General features: G+C 46.5%; 1 protein-coding gene across 1 annotated transcript in view; it reads right to left on the reverse strand.

Annotated features, from left to right (window-relative positions):
• Positions 1-21,734, reverse strand: part of LMOD1 (leiomodin 1) — a 52,710-nt gene extending 30,976 nt beyond the window's left edge. The window contains exon 1 of the mRNA XM_010378857.2: positions 21,226-21,734. Within this exon, the coding sequence (XP_010377159.1) occupies positions 21,226-21,486 (261 nt within the window). The 5' untranslated portion in view covers positions 21,487-21,734. The remainder of the gene's footprint in view (positions 1-21,225) is intronic.
• Positions 21,735-24,505: the final 2,771 nt, after the last annotated feature.

The raw sequence follows: 24,505 nt of genomic DNA on the forward strand, positions 1-24,505 counted from the left end.
TAAGGTCAGGAGTTCAAGGCCAGCCATGGCCAACACAGTGAAACCCTGTCTCTGCTAAAAATACAAAAATTAGCCAGGCATGGTGGCACCCGCCTGTAAGCCCAGCTGGTGAGGCTGAGGCAGGAGAATCTCTTGAACCCAGGAGGCAGAGGTTGCAGTGAGCTGAGATTGTGTCACTGTACTCCAGCCTGGGCTACAAGAGCAAAACTCCATCTGAAAATAAAACAAAAAAATCTTCCTTGGCCACCAGCTGGTGGCCTCTCTAACCCTCAGATTCTTCACCTGTCAAGTAGATTAAAATTTACCTCCCCTGTCTACCTTATAAGGCTGAAGCAAGGATCAAATGAGATAATGTATGTGGAAGCCCATAAATCTTCAGATCCAAGGCATTAGGCTCTGCTTTTATTGCACATGGATGAGCTGGGGCATATTGTGTGATGTTCCAAGACAGCAACTAAATACTTACCTATAAGCTTCTGGGAGTAAGACACTTTCCATTTTTCTCCAGAAAATTACTTTGTATGACCATTTGGTTATGGTTTGGTATTGCTGTGGAATGTTTTTGGGGTAGGGCCCTGTAGAAGCAGGAGGATGAATTAGTTGATCTTCTCTTCTTGACATCCTCCCAAGACCTGAAAATTTTCAAGGCTGGAGCCTTGGGGTGGGTGTGTGTGTGTGTGTGTGTGTGTGTGTGTATCTGTTTCTCTTTTTTATTTTTTAATTTTTTTGAGACAGGGTCTTTCTTTGTGCCCAGGCTGGGGTCCAGTGGTGTGATCATGGCTTACTGCAGCCTCGACCTCCCAGGCTCAAGTGATCCTCCCACCTCAGCCTCCCAAGTAGCTGCAACCACAGGCGTGCACCACCACACCTGGCTAATTTTTACATTCTTTTTGGAGAGATTGGGGGGCGGGGGTCTCCCTATGTTGCCCAGGCTGGTCTCGAACTCTTGGGCTCAAGCAGTCCTCCCATCTCAGCCTCCCAAAGTGTTGGAATTACAAGTGTGAGCCACCACACCCAGCCAATTTTCCTTTTAGGTAGTAACATTTTTTTTTCTTCCCCAAACAAAGGAAAACCAGGCATATCTGCTCTATCTATACTGCATACAAACTGACACACTTCCCCTCAGGGAGTCAAAGTGAGAGGGAGGTGGGGGTTTGCTCTGCTTGGCAGATAGTCCAACATCAGGAACTTGATCCTCTAAAAGAATAATATGTGTGGCCTCATGTTTCTCTGGGCTATGGAGTGTCTGTGCTGTGAAATGACGGTAAGTCTCCGTTGCCAGTACCCAGTGAGTCTTTTTTCTCTTTTGGGGGCTTTGTTTCACCCACCAGCCCATAAGGCTCAGCTGGGGAAGCAGTGTGTTAACTGTTCTGTTTATCATCTTGTTTGGCTGACTCCGTCTCTCTGGGGATGGGCGCCAAAGGCCAAGAGAAGGAGCCTGTGCTGATGTTCCGGGGATCTGTTTAGGGCCTTGGAAAGTGTATTTATTGAGAGCCATGTAAATGTCCAAATATAGGCAAATGGTTCAACACAGCCATACAATAGACTCTGATGACATCCACTGAAAACAATGTTTAGGAAGAATTTTTAGTGACATGGGAAAAGCAATTATAATATGATAAGCAAAAATATAAATAAATAAGGTAGGGAACACAATTTATGTGAATATGTGCCTGTGCATTAAATGATCTCAACTACAAAAAGAAAATACATACAGAATTATACACTCAAAAAAATTGAAGCTAGGAGCCGTAGCTCACACCTGTAATCCCAGCACTTGGGGAGGCTGAGGAGAGTGGACTGTTTGAGTCCAGGAGTTTGAGACTAGCCTCGACATCATGGCAAAACCCTGTCTCTACAAAAAAATCCAAATATATATATATATATATATATATAGCTGGGAGTGGTGGCGCGTGGGAGCAGTAAGCTGAGATTGCACCACTGCACCCCAGCCTAAGCAATAGAGCAAGACCTTGTCTCAAAAACAAACAAGCAAGAAAATTGACAATGGTTGATATATTTAGCTAATAAGACAAAGAATTATTGGCTATTTTCCTTTTTTTCCTGTGTTTTGCATATTGTCTATAATGAGCATTATTACATTATAAGCATATTTGTCTTCAAATAAAATAAATTTAGAAATATCATGTCTGTATTCTTTGTATCACCCCCATATGCTTTTAAAGCAAAGATGACAGAGACTGGAAGTAAAAACAAAAGCCTCCCAACCTGAAAGAACTTTGACCATTGAAACACTTGAGTCTTTAGTACTCTAGGATCATTATTAGACATTTTCTTGGTGATTTAAAAATTATTATACTTGGTTGGGCATGGTGGCTCATGCCTGTAATCCCAGCACTTTGGGAGGCCAAGGTGGGAGGATCACGAGGTCAGGAGATTGAGACCATCCTGACCAACATGATGAAATCCCATCTCTACTAAAAATACAAAAATTAGCTGGGTGTAGTGGCGCGTGCGTGTAATCCCAGCTACTCAGGAGGCTGAGGCAGGAGAATCACTTGAACCCAGGAGGCGGAGATTGCAGTGAGCCAAGATCACGCCACTGCACTCCAGCCTGGCGACAGAGCTAGACTCCATCTCAAAAAAAAAAAAAGAAGAAGAAATTGCTATACTTTTCAGTGAAGTTGAGGACATGGGACAAGTGGGACAGGTGGGTTATCACTAAGTAGCAAGTGGAAGAGATGCTGCCATTGGGGTAGGTGAGATGATCTACCTTGAGGAAACTCAGTGTAAGCAAAATGGTGCAATGTCAACCCTTGGCAACTGGAATTTCAGAAGAAAATTTAAGCCCTTACTGCCCTAAGGCATCCTTTATATAGAGTTAATTTCTTTCCTATGAATTGAGAATGGGACCAGCTAGCATCTTTGGGAGTGCTGTGTTTGGAATGTGTCCTCCAAAATTCATGCATTGGAAACTCAGTCCCCAGTGCAGTGGTATTGGGAGGTGGGGCCTAGTGGGAGGGGTTTGGGTCATGGGGGCACTGCTTTCATGAATGGATTAATGCCATTATCATGGAAGTGGGTTTGTCATAAAAGGACAAGTTCAACTTCCTGGCTCTCTTTGGCCCTCACTTATCCTTCTGCCTGCTGCCATGGATAGGATAATGCAGCAGTGAGGCCCTCACCAGATACAGGCCCTTGATCTTGGACTTCCCAGCCTTCAAGATCATGAGCAAAATGTACTTCTGTTCATTATAAATCACACAGTCTGTAGTATTTTATTATAGCAGCACAAAATGGACTAACACAGGGGGAACTGAGGATATAGTCTCTCAGTTCATTTTCTCCAGGGCTTAATTATCTTACAGAAGCCTGGCTGAGAAAAGCTGATCAGTTGCCTACAAGGACCTAGCCCAGTTCTGCTCCTCCTTTGCTCCAGCCTCACAACTCGGGCTTCAGAAAGGCAAGTCTGTGTCTACCCAGCTGCAGAACAGGTATATCCAGACACCTTCCAGGTCATCACAGCCACATACCCAAGCATTGGGCCTCCCAAAGGGGTGGGCTCCGTGAGTGCTCTGAAGAGGGCAGCTCCCTCTGCTGCTCTTATGTGTGTGATCCAAAGGGAAACCTGCTTGTAGCAAGTTCTCTAGGAGACCTGTATTGCTTTTTCTAGATCTAGAGGCAATGCTGCTGAACTTCTCCAGATACTTTAGGGAAGAATCCAGATGATGGGAGCTAAAGGCCTTATCTGAGTGCATACAGAGCAAATTATTAGCAAAAATGTTATTAATTATTATTATTATTATTATTACTGAGACAGAGTCTCCCTCTGTTGCCCACGCTGGAGTGCAGTGACATGATCTCAGCTCACTGCTACCTGTACCTCCCAGGTTCAAACAATTCTCATGCCTCAGTCTCCCGAATAGCTGGGATTACAGGTGTGATCCACGATGCTTGGCTAATTTTTTTGTATTTTTAGTAGAGACGGGGTTTTGCCATGCTGTCCAAGCTTGTCTTGAACTCCTGACCTCAAGTGATCCGCCCACCTTGGCCTCCCAAAGTGCTGGGATTACAGGCATGAGCCACCACACCCGACGTGCAAAAATATTATTAATATTTTCTTTAAGGTCTATCTGTGGCCCTAGGGATCATAGGTGGACTTTATTTATTTATTTATTTATTTATTTATTTATTTATTTATTTATTTATTTTGAGACAGAATCTGGCTAGTTGCCCAGGCTGGAGTGCAATGGCATGATCTTGGCTCATTACAACCTCTGGCTTCAAGTGATTCTCCTGCCTCAGCCTCCCAAGTAACTGGGATTACAGGCATCCACCACCACGCCCAGCTAATTTTTGTATTTCTAGTAGATCAGGCTGGTCTCGAACTTCTGACCGCAGGTGATTCACCCGCCTTGGCGTCCCAAAGTGCTGGGATTACAGGCGTGAGCCACCATGCCTGGCAAGTGAACTTAATATGTTAGTTTGTAATCTCAGACTACTACAGAGCTGGAAGACGGAATTGCAAGGAAATGAAGAAAAAATGGAACAAGTTTAAACTGAAGGGGAAATATGGCAATGATCTATCCCAACAATTCAGACCTCAGAGTGTAAATTTTAGACTGATTTAATTGGTTATTTTTAAAACCTGGATAAAAAAGGATCACTGTCAAATCTTCCTTTATTTGACAAGTTGGATGCAAAATCATATTTTCAAATAGTCTCAGAAGAGTATAGATGAATTACAAATTTTGTAGATTCAATCAAGTGTGATAGAACTGCCTTTGCAAATTCCTCATCCTTCATTCATTCAACAGGCATCTATTAAGCCAGGTATTGTGTTCACTGCTGGGGACATGAAGATGAATAAAAGTCAGCCCTCATTCTTAAGAAGTTTGGGGGCCGGGCGCGGTGGCTCAAGCCTGTAATCCCAGCACTCTGGGAGGCCGAGACGGGCGGATCACAAGGTCAGGAGATCGAGACCATCCTGGCTAACAAGGTGAAACCCCGTCTCTACTAAAAAATACAAAAAATTAGCTGGGCGAGATGGCGGGCGCCTGTAGTCCCAGCTACTCGGGAGGCTGAGGCAGGAGAATGGCTTAAACCCGGGAGGCGGAGCTTGCAGTGAGCCGAGATCGCGCCACTGCACTCCAGCCTGGGTGACAGAGCAAGACTCCGTCTCAAAAAAAAAAAAAAAAAGAAGTTTGGGGGCCGGGCGCGGTGGCTCAAGCCTGTAATCCCAGCACTCTGGGAGGCCGAGACGGGCGGATCACAAGGTCAGGAGATCGAGACCATCCTGGCTAACCCGGTGAAACCCTGTCTCTACTAAAAAAATATAAAAAACTAGCCAGGCGAGGTGGCGGGCGCTTGTAGTCCCAGCTGCTCGGGAGGCTGAGGCAGGAGAATGGCGTAAACCCGGGAGGCGGAGCTTGCAGTGAGCTGAGATTCGGCCACTGCGCTCCAGCCTGGGCGACAGAGCGAGACTCCGTCTCAAAAAAAAAAAAAAAAAAAAAAAAAAAAAAGAAGTTTGGGAAAAGCACAGAAACAGACAATGCTGAAATGATGTGTTACATGCCAATGGAACAGGAAGTGCCAGAACTTGCAGGTGGTGCTTTGTGAACACAGAGGTGGAGCACAACAACTCAGGCTGGAGGGGTCCGGAAAGCTTCTAGACAAAGTGTCAACTTAGTTAAGGCTTGAAAGAGGAATGAGGGTTGGCTAGGCCTGGCATTCCAGTTGGAGGCGACAATATGTTCAAAGGCACAGGGAAGCAAGATAAAGCCTGGCGCTCTGGAGAACCAATGATCAAGTAAAACTGTAGGGTGAGAGTCAAGGTGAAGAGCATTCGTAGCTTGAGAAACAGGAAGGCACTGGATCATCAGTGGCCTTCTAAGCCAGGCTAAGAAGTGTGAATTTGATGATGGAAGCTACATTGAGCAATTGAAGGCTTTTACAGAGGGAAGGTCAACTGTGGGGAGGATGGATTCCAATGGCACGAGAAGAGAGGCTGGGAGATGAGTTAGGAGGCTGTAACGTTCTCCTAGTTGATAAGTGATATGCGTGGGAGCAATAGAAGTTGAATTGCGAGGAGAGGCAGAGTCCAGAGAGATCACAGAGGCAGAAACAACAGGATCCTAACACCAGGAAAGTCTGGAGACACTGGGAGAGGGATTGGAGCAGGACAGCCCAGGGTTATGACGTAGGTGTCTGATTAGATGGTACTTCTATTCACCAAAGTGCGGAACACAGGAGGAAAAGCAGGTTTAGGGGTGGGGTGGGGTGACAATGATTAATTTATTTGCAGATCAGCTGAATTTGAGACACTTGAGGAGTCCAAGAGGCAACTGAATGATCTAGAACTCAAAATAGAGATCTAGGCCAGAGATAGAAAGAGAGCATACGGGGATAGCTGAATCCATGGGGTTGGATGAAGGTAGCCATGAAGACTGCATAGGAAGGGCAGAGCCCTAAACAATAATATTTAGGCAATAGAGTATGAGCTGCTCACAGAGGAGATTAAGAAGGAACAGCTAAAGAGATGAAAGGAAAACAAGGAGAATGTGCTATATTGACACCAAGGGAAATGAGTGTTTTAAAGAATGACAGAGTGGTTGAATACCACAAAGTAAACAAACAGTATAAAGACTAAAAAGTGTGTTCAGATAAAGGCAACAAGGAGGTCCCCAGATACCTCATCTGTGCAGTCGTGGGTGGGGGCAGAGACGTCCAGGGTGATAGTGAGCATAGATGCCATTTCCTACAGCTTAGCTAAGAAGGAAAGGAGAGAATGTGGGAATTGGGGAGAAAGAGCCAGTAAAAGGGAATGTTGAAGAGAGAGAGAGAGATGTTTAAAGGAGCAAAGGTCCCTGTGGAGGCAGGAGATAATAGATTCTAAAAAGTGGGTTTGGGTAATAATCTGGGACAGAAGAGGGATATCCTTTCCGTGGGATAAAAGAGAAAGGGAAAGCCAGGTTCGGTGGCTCACGCCTGTAATCCCAACACTTGGGGAGGCCAAGACAGATGGATCACTTGAGGGCAGGAGTTCAAGACCAGCCTGGCCAACTTGGCGAAACCTCACCTCTATTAAAAATACAAAAATTAGCTGGGCATGGGGGCACATGCCTGTAATCCCAGCTACTCAGGAGGCTGAGGTATGAGAATCACTTGACCTCGGGAAGCAGAGGTTACAGTGAGCTGAGATTGTGCCACTGCACTCCAGCCTGGGTGACATAGTGAGACTCTGTCTCCAAAAAAAAAAAAAAAAAACACAGGGAGAGAAAGGCGGGCAAAAGCTTGCATATATGTATGCTTGCAAGTTTTCAAGTGACAGAAGAGGAATCTGAAGACATTTTCATCTGATGGCTTCAAGTGTCTCCACGAAATATGAGGCTAGATCATCTGTTGAGGGTGAAAAGAGACACGTGACAAGAGAGTTTGTAAAGAAAGCCTGACGGGGCACAGTGGGACACGCCTACAGTCCCAGCACTTTGGGAGGCTGAGGTGGGACGATCACTTGAGCTCAGGAGGCAAGGTTGCAGTGAGCCATAATCATGCCACTGCACTCCAATCTGGGTGACAGGTATCAAAAAAAAAAAAAAAAAAAAAGCTAACTTTCAGAATAATGTCCCAGAGGAGTGAGAAGAAGGAGTGTAGATGTTTTCTGGGCAGCTTTGAGGACTTGGCTGAGGTTATAGGGTTTTAATCCACAGAGGCACCAATATAGTGCTATTTGAGGCTGCTATTTTCTCCGGGTATGTTCAGTAGCTTGGATGTACCATAGAACTGCTAAATGGTTACTTTCATCCAGGCTAGGGGTGATGGAAGGTTGGGGAGGACTAAGCATGAGAATTGAGGATAATGTTCAGAATAACCATAGTAACATATAAGCCAAAGAGGAAAATTACAAGTGAAACCTGAAAATTGAGTGGAAAAGAAGTCAGTCCATATTGGGAGTAGGTAAGGCTAGGAATGAGAAGAGGCCATGAAGTAGGATATGCCTCTAAGTCATCATCTTTGGAAGAGATGAGTCCTGAGGTAGAGGAATCTGACCTGGGCTTTAGTGAAGTGTCCAAATCTCAATAGAGAGGGTCAGGAGGACAGGAGGCAGAACATGCTGAAAAGGATATACAGCACCTAGTTGCTCTCAGAGATAGACTCCATTAAACATGATGGGCTGGGAGGGGTGGTTCAGGCCTGTAATCCCAGCACTTTGGGAGGTTGAGGCTGGTGGATTATTTGAGCCCAGGAGTTCAAGACCAGCCTGGGCAACATGGCAAAACCCTGTCTCTACCCAAAATAAAAAAAGTAGCCAGGTATGGTGGTGCATACCTGTAGTCAGGAGGCTGAGGTGGGAGGGCCGCTTGAGCCCAGGAGGCAGAGGTTGCAGTGAGCCAAGATTGCGCCACTGCACTCTGGCCTGGACGACAAAGACCTTGTCTCAAAAAGAAAAAACAAAAAGAAAGAAATGATGTTGATGACTATCACTTAACTTAGTGCCTACTGTTTGCAAAGCACTATGTTAGACCTTCTTCAAACTTTTGTATCTTTTCCTCATGGAGACCTTCAAATTAGGTGGTATCACCCTTATTGACAGAAGAAGAAATTAAAGTTCACTATGCATTCTCTATGACCCAGAAATTCCACTCTCAGTTACATACCCAACAGAAATGAAGTCAGAAGTGCACTAAAAATGTCTGAAAATGTTCATAACAGCATTGTTTGTAATAGCTCCAAACTGGAAACAATCCAATGTCCATTAACAGTGAAATGAATAAATAAATTGTGGTATTTTCACATAGGAAAATGCTGCATAGCAATGAAGGTTTAAAAATGCTACAGATCCAGCCAGGCACGGTGGCTTGCTCCTGTGGTCCCAGCACTTTGGGAGGCCGAGGCGGGTGGATCGCGTGGTCAGGATATTGAGACCATCCTGGCTAGCACGGTGAAACCCCGTCTCTTCTGAAAATACAAAAAAACTAGCCGGGCATGGTGGCGGGTGCCTGTAGTCCCAGCTACTTGGGAGGCCGAGGCAGGAGAATGGCGTGAACCCAGGAGGCAGAGCTTGCAGTGAGCCGAGATCACGCCACTGCACTCCAGCCTGGGCCATAGAGCGAGACTCCGTCTCAAAAAAAAAAAAAAGAAGTCAGACACCAAAAAATACACGCTGCATGAGGCGCTCTCTCTCTCTCTCACTATATATATATTATATATTTATATATATTATATATTTTTATATATTTATATATTATATGTTTTATATATATATATATATATATATATATATATATAATATATAAAAGCAAGACTAACCTAGGGGATTAGAAATCAGGATGGGGCTATCTTTGGAGAGGAAGCTTGGGCGGGGACAGGACTGTGGTGCTGACAACATTCAATTTCTTGTTCATTTGTGATGATTCATGAAACTCTACACTTATGTTTTGTGCACATTTCTGTAAATATTTTATATTCCAATAAAATATGTTATAAAACATTATTGTCAACTAAAATGAAATATAGACAAGGCATTAAAGAATAAAATAAAATAAAGTGAAGCTTAGAAATATTAAATGCTTGTCTGAGTCCACCCAGCTGATAAATAGTCAATTTGGGAATTAGCCCCAGGTCCCCCTGGTTTGGCTTGCAAGTCCAGCGCTTGTCCCACCACACCAGCTGTCAGTCATATGCTGGGAAGGGACCAGTGTGCTCCCTCCTTCTCCTTGGGCATGGGTGGCTTTAGGGACAGAAGATCGATGCACTGGAGGTGAAAATCTACTGGATTTTCAAGCAGCTCTGGCAGCTGGCTGTTGTCTGTTGACCATTCTCATGCCAGATTTCATATCCAGAAGTACTTTCATGTTTTCTCTGCCCTCATCCAGGGAGCACTGAGCATTTTTCTTGTGACCTGAGGCTTGACCTCTGACTATTGTCATAGTCTCCTTGGTTTCTCCTCCCTTCAGATCAACTTATGGCCGCCAGTGCTGTCCTTCCAGAGCAGCACTTTGCACGTATGAGGCAAATCTCATCTTCCCATCACCACACTTATCAACCTGGCTGCATCTTGGTCCATCTCTGCTGCCTTCTCTCCTAATACAAGACATGACCACCTGCTGCTGACTCGTGACCCCTCAACTGAACTCCACCCCTTTTTGCCCCCTTTCCTGGTGTTAGAAAAGTCTCCCTGTCTACTGAATTATCCCCATCAGCCATGCTAGAATATTCCCTGTCTTTCAAAAATATCCTCCCTGATTCCACATTTATCTTCAGCTGCCACCCTACTATTCTGCTTCCCATTAGAACAAAACTGAGGAAAAAAGAGACTTGTCTAGATGCTCCATCTTCAATCCTTATCCATATTCTCTCTTTTTAGTCCACTATTCACCACAGTGAAATCATTCTTGCCAAGGTTCCAATGGCTTCCATCTTACCAATTACTGGGATTGATTATCTGTCTCACCTTATTAAACCTCTCAGCAAGAATGGATGTGGTGGAGTACATGCTCTCCTTCTGGACGTCCTTTCTCACCTGATTTGGTGAAACCACTCTGAATGTCCTCCTACCTCTCAGTCCCTTCACTGGCTCCTTCTCCTCTGCCAACACCTAAATGTGGGTATAACAAAGTGCTGGGGCCTCCACTCACATTTATTCCCCACGTGATCTCTTCCAGGCTCATGGCTTTCAGTATCATCCACTGACTGATGACTCCCAAATCTAATCTCCTGTCCCCTATTCCCACTGAGCCCCAGACTTACACAACTCCTGTCAACCCAACATTTCCCCTTGGGGGGTCTACTAAGCACAACAAACTTAACTTGTTCAAATTAGAATTCTTCACCTCCCAAAACAACTCCTTCCCTGCTGTTTCCCATGGCAGTAAAGGACATCAAATTCGGACGGTCGTGGTGGTTCACGCCTGTGATACCAGCATTTCGGGTTTTTTTAAATTGTATTTTTTTTTCGACAGTCTCACTCTTTCACCCAGGCTGGAGTGCAGTGGCATGATCTCGGCTCACTGCAACCTCCACCTCCTGGGTTCAAGTGATTCTCCTGCCTCAGCCTCCCGAGTACCTGGGATTACAGGTGCCCGCCACCGCACCACAGGTGCGGTGGCTCACGCCTGTAATCCCAGCACTTTGGGAGGTCGAGGCAGGCAGATCACCTGAGGTCAGGAGTTCAAGACCAGCCTGGCCAACATGGCAAAACCCTGTCTCTACTAAAAATACAAAACTTATCTGGGCGTGGTGGCGGGTGCCTGTAATCCCAGCTACTCGGGAGGCTGAGGCAGGAGAATCACTTGAACCCAGAAGGCGGAGGTTGCAGCGAGCCGAGATCATGCCATTGCACTCCAGACCTTGTCTCAAAAAAAAAAAAAAAAGACATCAAATTCACCCAATAGCTTAGGCGGTACTGTTCACCCCGACTCTTCTCTTTCCCCCAATGCATCAGCCAGTTTCCATTTCTCATCAAACCATCTTTGAGCTCTCACCTGAGCAACAGAAACACCCTTCTAACTGGTCTCATTTCTGCACTCTTGGCTTCCTATAGTCTATCTGAAAGCTGGCAGAATGAGCCTTTTAAAGGCATAAATTAGATCACATGTCTCCCCTACTCAAAGCACTCCAATGACTTCTCATGGCATTTAGAATAAAAAGTCAAACTCTGCTGCCCTAAAAGCCCCACGTGATCGGAACCCTGCTTACTTCCAAGGCCTCGTCTCCTCCAGCCTCCTTCCCCACTCCTCTTGCTCTAGTTATGGGGCCTGGCTTTTCCTCTGATACCCTAACCCTGCCCCCACTCCAGGGCCTGTGTCTTTGATGTTCCCTCTGCTTGGAAAGCTTTTCCCCACATCTTTCCAAGGCTAGCTCCTTCGGTCCATTTAGAATCTGCTCAAATGGGCCAGGTGCAGTGGCTCACACCTGTAATCCCAACACTTTGGGAGGCTGAAGCAGGTGAATCACCTGAGGTCAAGAGTTCGAGACCAGCCTGGCCAACATGGTGAAACCCCGTGTCTACTAAAAAAAAAAAAAAAAATTAGCTGGGTGTGGTGGCAGGCACCTGTAATCGCAGCTACTCGGGAGGCTGAGGCAGGAGAACCACTTGAATCTGGGAGGCAGAGGTTGCAGTGAGCCAAGATCGCACCACTGCATTCCAGACTGGGCAACAGAGTGAGACTCTGTCTCAAAAAAAAAAAAAGAATCTGCTCAAATGTCACCTCTTTTGGTGGTGAAGACCCTGACTATTTTGTCAGAAGTGGTCCCCCACTGATATGGTTGGTCATAAACTCTTCCCTTAAATGGCATTACTCTTTTTAGAAGATATATGTTATATGTTACATGCACACATGCTATATATGATCTGCATATGGAAATACATATATTGTCTGTCTCACCCATTAGAATGTAACCTTGGCTAGGTAGGGTGGCTCATGCCTGTATCCCAGCATTTTGGGAGGCCAAGACAGGAGGATCACTTGAGCCCAGGAGTTCAAGACCAGCCTTGGCAACACAGGGAGACCCCAGTATCTACAAATAATTTAAAAATTATCTGGACGTGATGGCACACACCTGTAGTCCTAACTACTCGGGAGGCTGAGGCAAGAGGATCCCTTGAGCTCAGGAGGTGGAAGCTGCAGTGAGCTGAGATTGCACCACTGCACTCCAGCCTGGGCAACAGGGTAAGACTGTGTCTCAACACAAACAAACAAACAAAAAACAAAAACAAAAACAAAACAGTGGCTCATGCCCGTAATCTCAGCACTTTGGGAGATCAAGGTGGGCAGATCATCTGAGCCCAGGAGTTCCACACCAGCCTGGGCAACATGGTGAAACCCCGTCTCTACTAAAAATACAAAAAAATTATCTGGACATGGTGGTGCACAACTGTAGTCCCAGCTACTCGGGAGGCTGAGGCGAAAGCATCGCTGGAGCCCAGGAGATGGAAGTTGCAGTGAGCCAAGATGATGCCACTGCACTCCATGCTGGGGAACAGAGTGACACCCTGTCTCAAAAACAAACAAATAGAATGTAACCTCTATGAGGGCAAGAACTTTGTCTATCTTGTTCACTACTCTATCCTGGTATTTAGAAAGTACATAATAGGAACTCTAATAAGAGCTGGCGAAATAATGATTTAATGGAGTCCTCCTCCCTCCTTGTAAACATAAAGCATGATTCATGAATTCTGTGTATAAAAAGAATGAAGAGAATGGGAATGAGAGGGGCAGATAGGGGTGAAGGGAAGGGAGGAAACTAATGTTCACGGGCCTTTACTACTAGGTGTCCAAGCCAGCACTCTGCTTAGTGCTTTATGTGGATTATTTTGCTGAAACCTCATAACTATCCTATGAAAAACCATTGTAATTTCCTTTTTTTTTTTTTTTTTTTTTTTTTTGAGACAGAGTTTTGCTCTTGTCGCCCAGGCTGGAGTGCAGTGGCGCCGTCTAATCTCACCACAACCTCTCCCTCCCGGGTTCAAGAGATTCTCCTGCCTCAGCCTCCCAAGTAGCTGGGATTACAGGTGCGTGCCACTACGCCCAGCTAATTTTGTATTTTTAGTAGAGACAGGGTTTCTCCATGGTGGTCAGGTTGATCCTGAACTCCCAACCTCAGGTGATCCGCCTGCCTCGGCCTCCCAAAGTGCTGGGATTACAGGCTTGAGACACCGCACCCGGCCGTAATTTCCATTTTATAGGTGAGGAAACTCAGGCTCCAAGAGGTGAAGTCGCTTGTTTGGGTCATACAGCCAGCAACCAGCAGAGCAGGATCTGCACCCCGGTCTAGCTGGCCCGAGGAGACTATTCTAACCACTAGACTCATATATTCTGCACTCAGATCTTCGTTGGGAATTTCTGCCCGAGGATGCAGCACCTTTCACTTGCCAGGCTCGGGGGCAGGGGTCCTGCCAGCCCTGCTGGCTTGATCTGGAAGGAAGGCCGATTGAAGTAACAATCGGAAGGCGCCTGAGGGCTGTCCAGGAGAGGGTGGTGGAGGGGTGTGGGAACAGGAGGTGCTTCTATTCCTAGCTGTTTGTAAACAGCATCCCGACAACCCGGCTTGTCCTTTCTGCAGTGGGCCCCAGGGACAGCTGAAACCAAGTTCGCCCAAAGCAGCCTTGGCTTTTCTGAGCTTGTGCTGGGGTGGAAGCCTGCAGACAAGGAGAATCCACCTCGAAAGCTTCTCCTAATCTCCTTTCACTCTGCCTTTTTCCAACCCAGAAACTCAGTTTGGGCCCCTGAGCCTGGGATATCAAATAAATTCGGCAGAAGCTCATAGAAATCAGGTGGCTGGGGCCAGGCAGCGAGTAATTACATAAGCCCTGCCTCCCTGCTTTCCTTCCTCCCCTTCCCCTCTCTCTTTGTCATTCCTTCACTCCCACTGGTTTTGTTTTGATTTTTTTTTTAAACTTCATGAGAGATAAAATAATGTCGATTTGGCAGATACACGGGTACAAACTCTGAAGAGTGAGGAATGAAGGTCTCTCATGATGTGCCAAACACTTTCAATGCCTCATCCTATTTAATCTTCACTATAACCCTTCAAGGGTGATTGTATCATCCCCACTTGACAGGTAAAGTAATTGGGCCTCAAGAAGCTATGTTAATGAGATAGCATTGATAAAGCCTTTGGCACCAGAAGGCACTCAATCAAGTTAATGTTCTGTCTTCCTTGGGTAACTTATTCCAGGTCACTGGATCAGTAAGGGGCAGGAGCAGAATTCAAACCTGGACCTATCAGATTCCAGACACCCATGGACTTTCTGTCTCACCATACCACCCAAACACTAACAAGCCGTTGGGGGAACTGATGAACCGAATGGAGACCACTGCTCTTTTGCTGGTTATACAAAAGTGGTCCAATAAAAAAGGAAGGGCCTGATCTGGAAAGGCCTGCATTCTATGGCTCAGGATATTCCTGTTTATCCAACTTTGTAGGCATGCAAATATCAGCATCGCCTCTCCTGTCTCCCATGCATGCTGCTGTGTGTTGTTCCTCTGTTCCTGCTGTGTGTGTGTGTGTGTGTGTGTGTTTATACACATGTGTATAGATTGCCTATCTCTCGGTGAGATTCATACGGGCTCTGCACACTGTGGGACCAGCTGTAGATACGGTCTGACAAGGATACTCTAAAGTCTCCTGGAGGGGAGAAAGAGAGACTGAAGGAGGATAGACAGATAAGACCAGGGCTTTGACCTCACCTTCTTGTCCCAGCCTGGGGACCATGAAGCTCCCAGAAACCCTGAAGCCTCCAGCCTTCTCTGATGCTGGGAGCAACCTCCACTTGGTTAGTAGGACTCAGATCCCACCTCTCTCAACCATCTATATCCCGCTCTCACTGGTGAGTCATCTTATTTTACAAGTGCTCCTTGGTCCTGTCTATCTGTCCTGCCTCCCTCTTGCAGTTTCCATCCACCCAAGCTCTTTTTTTTTTTTTTTTTTGACACAGAATCTTGCTCTGTTGCTAGGCTGGAGTACAGTGGCACGATCTCGGCTCACTGCAACCTCCACCTCCTGGGTTCAAGGGATTCTCCTGCCTCAGCCTCCTGAGTAGCTGGGACTACAGGTGTGTGCCAACACATCCAGCTAATTTTTGTATTTTTAGTAGAAACGGGGTTTTACCATGTTGGCCAGGCTGGTCTCGATCACTTGATCTCTTGATCTGCCCGCCTCGGCCTCCCAAAGCACTGGGATTACAGACGTGAGCCATCGCACACAGCCCAGCCAAGCTCTTATACCTACTGTCCCAGTAAGGAGAAGGCAGGCACCCAGAGGGCAGCACTGAGGGGGAGAGCAGGCACTAATGCCTCACTTGCTCAAAATTCTTTTTATTTTTATTTTTTTTTTGAGATGGACTTTTTTTTTTGACCCTGTCAGCCAGGCTGGAGAGCAGTGGCTCAATCTCAGCTCACTGCAACCTCTGCCTCCCGGGTTCAAGTGATTGTCCTGCCTCAGCCTCCCAAGTAGCTGGACTACAGGCATGCGCCACCACGCTTGGCATTTTTTTTTTTTTTTTCTAAGACAGAGTTTTGCTCTTGTTGCCCAGGCTGGAGAGCAATGGTGCATCTCAGCTCACTGTAACCTCCATCTCCCGGGTTCAAGCGATTCTCCTACCTCAGCCTGCTGAGTAGCTGGGATTACAGACATGCACCGTCACGCTTGGCTAATTTTGTATTTTTAGTAGAGAAGGGGTTTCTCCATGTTGGTCAGGCTGGTCTTGAACTCCCGGCCTCAGGTGATCTGCTTGCTTCAGTCTCCCAAAGTGCTGGGATTACAGGTGTGAGCCACCACGCCCGGCCATTTTTTTTGTATTATTAGTAGAGATGGGGTTGCACCATGTTGGCCAGGCTGGTAAAATTCTTTTTTTTTTTAATCTAATTTTTAACCTTTTAGAGATGGGGTCTTGCTATGTTGCCCAGGCTGGTCTTGAGCTCCTAAGCTCAAGCGATCCTCCTGTCTCAGCCTCTCAAAGTGCTGAGATTACAGGCATTAGCCACCACACCTGCCCTCAAAATTCTTTAAATATTACATGCATACAGAAGAAAACATATGAGTAAGAACAATATTTAAAACAAACACCTGTGGATTGTACCACCTAGTTTAAGAAACAATCAGTTGCTTTTTCAAACTCTGGATAGAGGCAGTTTCAAGTTTCAGGGAGAGATTTTAACAGAGTCTAGCCCTCTCCGGTGCCTGCTTTTCCCTCCCTGGGTCAACAGGCCCCCATCACCTCTTCTGCCCTCTCCACCCTAGCCTCCAGGGCTATTTTGGGTGTGTACCAGTTGGGGTTAATCTCCTTAAGCGTTGAGCCGTGCTGCTCAGTGCACTCCTGATAAGTCTCAGCCCTCTGCAAAGGGCATTCTGAGGTTTAGGCCGCCGACCTCGGGCCTTCCCAGCCCTGTAGAGAGATACCCTGGACACTGAACTGTGAACTAGAACCGACGGGGGAGGGGGCTGCAGAGGCTGTGCAGGCAGTGGGAGGGGAAGGTCAGGAGGGCTCAGGCCCAGCAGCCGCTATTAGTGGGGTGCTTCGGGTTTGCTTCTCAAGTTTACCTCTAGGGAGAGCTTTCCTCCACCCCACCCCCCAGCTCAGCTGCCCCTGCCCCTGGCTGGGTACAGGCGCTAATCCCCAGCCCCTGGTAACACCAGGGAGAGGGGAGGGGGAGGCAGGCTGGAGATTTTCTTTCCCACTTGGGAAGGAAAGAGGACACACAAGTTGACCGGTTGGGATCTGGTTCCTGAAACCTGAGGCAAGGACAAGAGGTTCACTGAACCGTTGGCTATACGCTTGCCCAGGGGCTTTGTCTTCTACCTGGGCTGAAGGAGAGGTTCCCGGATGATCAGGGTGGAGCTACACTGGCTGACAGGTCTGGCCCTTTAAAGGGAGGGAGAGAAGCTGGGGTCAATTCTTCCAAGTCCTACCTCTACCCTCCCCAATCCCCTGCTAACATTCACTCAAAACAGAGGCTGAAGGCCTGCTGTGTGCTGGGCCCTGAATTTGCATTTTGCCCTCCAAGTCACACAAGATACAAAAGTGATGTCCCAAGGGCTTTGGTACAGACTGGTATTGGAACGCTCCGACCAGGTGCCTGACTGGAAGACTACCTGAAGGAAGTGGTGCCTGAGATAGGCAGGACAAATAGGAGTTGACCTGGAAGAGGCATGGGTGGAATATTCATGAAAAAGATGGTTAAACAATCAGGAGGATCTCTGGAGTATCCCATCCCATGGAGGGAGCCCCTGGAAGGAGAAGCAGGCCAAGGGCCCTCCCACAGCCTAGACTCACTTTGTGCAATAGCCAGAGTATGCATCTTGGGGCTCTCCTTCTAGGGAAAAGACAGACCTTAAGACTGTCTTAAGGCCGACCTCCCACTATTGGTTTCTTTCTTTCTTTTAATTTTATTATGAAAATTTTCGAACATACATACAAAAGTAGAAAAAATAATATAATGAACACCCATGTAGACTCATCACCCAGCTTCAACAATTGTCAACTGGTGGCCAATCTTGTTCTATCTATACCCCCATCCAGATTATTTTAAGGCTAATTCCCAAAGCCAATAAATTTTTCCCATAAATATTTATGTATTTATGTCTAAAAGAGAAGAATCCTTTACAAAGTATATCTGCAACACCATTATCACACTTAAAAGAAATTAACAGAAAGTCCTTAACGGCATCCAGTATCTAGTCAGGATTTACTTTCCCTAATCCACACTTAGTTTTAATAATTATGTTCCTACTCGTGGGGGTGGGGAGGTGAACATTTGACAGAAGACTATTATTTCAGCCAATATAAGAATTTGTGGTCTCTACTCTGTAACTGATGGTTCTATACGTGTGTGTTTCGTACAGAATCTAATTAGATTACAATTTTTTCAGGGCAGGGACTGACATTACTGTCTTTTTTGCACCCTAGTATGGCAGCGAGGAAGAAGCACTGATCTCAACTAATTAGCTGTGTGACTTTGGGAAGGTTATTCAACCTCTCTAAGAAAAAATAGGAATAAAAATACCCATCTCCCAAGAATTGTGAGGTTTAAAGAAAAGGTGAACACGCTCGGCATGTAGAAGGTTCTTAGTAAATGATCATCTTGCTTTACTCTCTGTTTCAACCACTTTTCAGTTCTTCACAGGGAGTGAAGGCCACCATCAGTGAGGGCTGCAGCCAGGCCATCAGCCTGGAGTCCACCTGCCCCCAGCACTGTGCTGTGTCTGTAGTGTTGGTGGTCCCCACCCTGAGCACCCAGGGGTTGCTTGTTTACTTGGGCCACTCATTAAACTGACAGGTGAGGCTTGCACAGTCCTCAGGAGACTGAGGGAAGAGAGGAGCTGGGCAGGAGTAGAGATTTCCTTTTGGCCCACTTCACCAGTTTCTGGGTTCCTTGACTCAAATGAAATAATAATTTCATAGCTGGCCTTTATTGAGTGTTTATGACACGCCAAGCTCTGTGCTAAGTGCTCTACCGCAGTACCCCTTTTAGTATTCACAACCCTGTGAGATGGGTACTACTATCCGTATTTTGTAGGTGATGAAACTGAGACTTAAATTAGATAACTTGTGACTTACACAGAGACACCGTTACTCAAACGAGGTTTTTCTGATACTTAAATCCAAGTTCTTGGCCACACACTCACTATTTTGCTAATGGTGCTAAAGAAGCCACCTTCTAGGGTTCATTCTCACCCAGATTTATAGAGATGACTTCTGCCCAGGTTCAGCATGCACCCTAAACTCCAGCCAGCCATTATGCCAATGTACGTCCTTGGACAGGGTGAGAAAGAGTGAGGGGATCAGAACAGCCTACATCCACAAGGGAAAACCGGACCTAAAAGCATCTCCTTACATCAAGGATGTGCACACACACACACACTTCTATTCCTTGACTTGGGCTCTGTCCACAGAGCCAAGTGTGGGCCTGGCAGGGGTGAGGGAGGTGAGGCAGGGGAGGAGATGCTTGTCACCGTATTAACTGGCTGAAGAAAAAGTCTATGATAGTGAAATTTCCAGGAACATGAGAATCCTTCACACTCCTGCTTGTGATTAGACTGCTTTGTTTGACTTCAGCCTTAGGAGTACCTTTCTGAGCACCGGAAGCTATTGGATACATGGTAGTCATGGGCCCAGAGCCTGTGACTGGGAGTAGGGAAGAGCAGAGCCAATGATTTCCAGGGGTGCCAAAGCCTCTGGCTGCATTTCATTTCTTTCTGTATGATTCCTGATAGCTGTGTTGAGGTATGGGGCTCTCACAGTAAGTGCTACCACTTTTTCTGTAAATGTTTTGGTTTTATTCATCATTATCATAGCTGCATCCGGGGCAACCACTGTGTATACAGGATAATAAATTCCTGAGCCTCCTGGCTTCTCTCCCTCCTCCCTCCTTCTCCCTCTTCTTGGCCAAGGCTTAAACATAGGTGGTGGAGGAGGGGTGGTAGGGACAGAGACAGAGTTCCAGCTCCTCTTTGCCTCACCCCCTTCCCTCTTCCTCCCTTCTTTCCCATTGCTACACTAAAGGAGTCAGGGCTGTGTCCACCAATATGCTCTGTGACTAGCAGTCAACACAATTTCATACCCAGCCACACATGCCACACACATTTTAGATTATAATGTTCCCATTCTCAGTTCCTCTGTGAGAATGTGCATGTCATTTGAAGCTCTGTGCCTCAGTTTTCATAGAAGTAAAACAAAAAGCAAGAATTGAGACTGATCTTTTTCTTGCAAGAATTCACATGTAATGGATAATGTACAAGAGATGTGGCTGAGTAAGAGAACTAGAACAAAGACTTGAACAATTTTCCTATGCAACACTCTTTCCCATGGACAAAGGGATCCCACAAAGTCATATTCCATTGGAGGCTAGTTTGTCCAAGGAAAACTCACATATAAATGCAAAAGTGACAAAAAAAAAAAAAATTCCTCCATGCCAACTAAGGAAAACAGAAAGCAAGTTGTGCTTGAGCCCATCGTAGGTGTGGGCAGATGCTTCCAAAACCGTCACCCCTTTTCCTTCCTCTATGAATATCTTCATCCCCCAGCAAAGTGGCCTCCTTAGATGGTAAAAGAGTTAATTACCAAAAAGAGAGCATGCTCCCTCCAGAGGCTTCTCTGGAGAGTGCAAAAACAAAACAAAACCAAAAACCAACTAACCACAACAAAAAACATCTTCCCTGGGAATAAATTTGAAGCTATCGGGTCTTTAAGCCACATCTCCCAGGCACAGACTCCTTCCTGGTCCCTGTCTCCCTTTGCTTTGGGAAACTCATTTACTCCCAAGCCTCCTGAAATGATCCATGTGCCGTGAGATGCCCATAGGGGTGGGACTTGAAAATGAGTTTTTCTCCCACAAAAAAAAAGGCTTAGCTTTGTCTTTTTGGGTGGCTGACAGGAGACATAAAGTATCACTCTATCTTTTTATGCCTCCTCACAATAGGATGGAATTAGTGGAGAAAAACAAAGGTATTGTGGGACCAGGATGGAGTCAATTTGACAATGGACTCTTCAAGGACACCTTCCAGCTCCCATTCTACTAGTAGCTCTATTTGATTTTGTGGGATGTTGTGTTCCTCCAACATATCCAACTTCTGCTTATAAAACAGAAATTAGGAGTAAGAGATTTGTACTGCTAATACAGTGGATAATCATCAGTTCTGAAGCATTAAAATCCTTTGCCAACAAGAACATTTCTTCTAAGGAAGGAAGCATCCTAATCATGAAGCCAGGGTCTCCAGCCCTCCCCTGTCTCCCTCCTCCCCTCCAGGGCTGTGCTCACTCACATCCATGGACATCTCCCTCTGCATAAGTTTCTTGGTCTCCTTTTCACAGAAGTTGAGCATGGCCTCCCGGTTGTACACACCCGTGGACTGTTTCTCTGTCTGGTTTCTCTGCCGCAGCCCCACCGGAACACTCCCGTCTGGGTCCACCACGTCCAGCTCCTTCTCCAACTCCTCCATCTCCTCGGGAGACAGCGTCTCCAGCAGGCTGTCGATGTCGGGGTCTTCACTCACCTGCCGGCGATATTTGGCTACCCTAGACATCTTGGCAAAATGGGCTGTGGCTGCCAGGGGCTATCAGAGTCCTGGTGGGCAGGGAAGGGAGAGGGGTGAGCTGATCTGGATGCAGGGAGTGGGCTGAGGAGCAAACCCCCGGCTGGTCGAGGACTGCAGCTCCTTGGCCCTTCTGTGCTACAGGTGCTGAAGTGTTCACTGGAAGCAGCAGCCTCCCTGCAGCCCAGGGCTAGTGGACCCCGGCTGGACTAATCAGCAGCCAATAAGACCCAACAACTGCTGGGCCCAGAGAGGAGAAGCCAATCCCTAAGCTGGGGGCGGTCCTACCTCGCTGTCAGAGCTGTTTGAAACTTGAGGACATTCCAGGGAATCTTGGAGCGCTGCGTGACCAAATTTAGTACAGAGCAGTTTAGCCTTTTAAAGACAAGGGGCCATGCAATGAGAAAAAGATACAAAAATGCGTAGGCTGGCAGAAGCAGATCACAGCCACGGAGAGCCAGACAAGAAGGACGAGGCCATGAGGGCCGGTGAACTGCCGGACCCAGGCACGTTCAAGAGCGTATTTTACTACTCCATCACCGTGTGGACGTATGGCTGTGGTCAATGTGTGCTTCATGGACTTCCTTCTACAGTATTTGGTAATGTGCTGGGGGACTCCCAGGTGTATACAGCTCCAGGAAAGGCTAGATTCAAGATGGGGAGCTGTTACTCCTAACCCCCTGCCTACCCATTTTCTTTCTACCCAGGTTCTGCCAAGGAGGACTTGAAGGCTGAGCATCAGAGGCTCCAGGGTCCTTTGGCCATTTCTTAAGAGAGAGATAGAAAGACAAAGTTAGAGATAGAGATAGCTAGGCAGGAGAGAGAGAGAGAGAGAGAGAGAGAGAGAGAGAGAGAGAGAGAGAGAGAGAGAGAGAGAGAGAGAATAAATCCTCACTGTGTACCAAAACTGAAAACTGGCAGGTTGTTTGGGAAAGAGAGAAGGATCTGCAAAAGTTGGGAAACTCTTAAAGGGCTGTCACTTTCCATGAAGTTCCAAGGCTCTTGGGAAGAGGGTTCAAACCTCCCCCTGTTGTCATCTGTTTCTTCCTCTGCTGGGCATCTGCAGACAGACCTCCTTTGGGAGCACAGAGGCAGGTAACCACCCACATATAAATCCAGAGCACAATTTAGTATGTCTTCAGGGAAGGAGAATTCTGGGCCGTTGGGAGAGATATGATTGCAACAGGTCTGGCATGTTTCATAGAAGGGCTTTCCACTGCTCATCCATCATGCTGTCCTGCACAAGTCACAGAGACATTCAATCCCCTGCCCCCCTCCCTCCTGCCACAAAATCCCTTCTAGAAGCTCTGGTGTAACCCATCAGGGTAGATGCTTCGATCTTTCCTGGCGTCTTTCCATCCTAAGCCAGAGAGAGACAGTCACTTGATCAGCATTTGCTGAGTCCAGGGATCGTCTGGGACTAAAACTTGGCTGTGCCATTTAATGTCCACTAGTTCAACTTTAGGTTAAGGCTGAAGAGGAGAATGGTGCCCACTGCGGGGACTGAAGGACAGAGGGAAGGCAGGCAGACTTGATGGGAAAAGTGGAAGAAGACTTTAGGGAAACCTGGGGGTTGTCACTTTAAGAGTCAATAGCCAATTTATTGGTCAGTCGTAGGTATATATTTATTGAGTGATTTATTGAGTGCCTGTTATATGTCAGGCATTGCTCTAAGAGCAAGAGATATAACTAAAGATACAAAATCAGGCCAGGTGCAGTGGCTCATGCCTGTAATCCCAGCACATTGGGAGGCCAAGGTAGGAGGATTGCTTGAGTCCAGGAGTTCAAGAACAGGCTGGGCAACATAATGAGACCCCCATCTCTCAAAAAAAAAAAAAAAAAAAAAAAATTAGCCTGATGTGGTGGTGAGCATCTGTTGTCCCAGCTACTCAGGGGGCTGAGGTGGGAGGATTGCCTGAGGCCCGAAGGTTAAGGCTGCAGTCAGCTGTGATCATGCTACTGTACCCCAGCCTGGACAACAGAGCAAAAACCGATCGAAAGAAAAAGAAAGAAAGAAAGGAAAGAAAGAAAGGAAGGAAGGAAGGAAGGAAGGAAGGAAGGAAGGAAGGAAGGAAGGAAGGAAGGAAGGAAGGAAGGAAGGAAGGAAGGAAGGAAGGAAGGAAGGAAGGAAGGAAGGAAGGAAGGAAGGAAGGAAGGAAGGAGGGAAGGAGGGAGGGAGGGAGGGAGGGAGGGAGGGAGGGAGTGAGGGAGGGAGGCAAGCACAGGGGCTACGGGAAAACACAATAAGAGGAGACTGGATAGAAGTATGATTTAACAATGAAGAGCTTGGGCCTTTGAAGCCAACAGACCAGCATTTGGTCCTCATATTGCTACTTACAGGCCATGTGACTTGGGCAAGCTACCTTCTTTTCTGAAACTTGAGTTCATCATCTGTAAAATAAGGACAACTGTTATACCAATCTTGTATAATTGTTGTCAATATTAAATTAGGTCCTACACATGAAAACATTCATTGATATACCTAGTACATCGTAAACACCATATTTATTAGTAATTATTATAATTATTTATTTATTTATTTTGAAATGGAGTTTTACTCTTATTGCCCAGGATGGAGTGCAATGGCACGATCTTGGCTCACTGCAATCTCTGCCTCCCAGGTTCAAACAATTCTCCTGGCTCAGCCTCTCAAGTAGCTAGGATTACAGGCATGCGCCACCACACCCAGCTAATTTCTGTATTTTTAGTAGAGATGAGGTTTCACCATGTTGGTAATGCTGGTCTCGAACTCCCGACCTCAGGTGATCCGCCGGCCTCGGCCTCCCAAAGTGCTGGGATTACAGGCATGAGCCACCGCACCTGACTATAATTATTTATTTACTCTTGTCCTGGGTTCTTTTCTTCCCATCCCACCTTTTCGCTCATCTTTTTCTTTCAACAGTAAACACCCTCTAAATACACACACACACACACACACACACACACACACACACACACACTCTCACCTGGTTCTCATTCATTCATTCATTCATTCAAACATTTATTCAGA

Source organism: Rhinopithecus roxellana, chromosome 1 (genome assembly GCF_007565055.1).
Source record: "Rhinopithecus roxellana isolate Shanxi Qingling chromosome 1, ASM756505v1, whole genome shotgun sequence".
Taxonomy (NCBI): Eukaryota; Metazoa; Chordata; class Mammalia; order Primates; family Cercopithecidae; genus Rhinopithecus; species Rhinopithecus roxellana.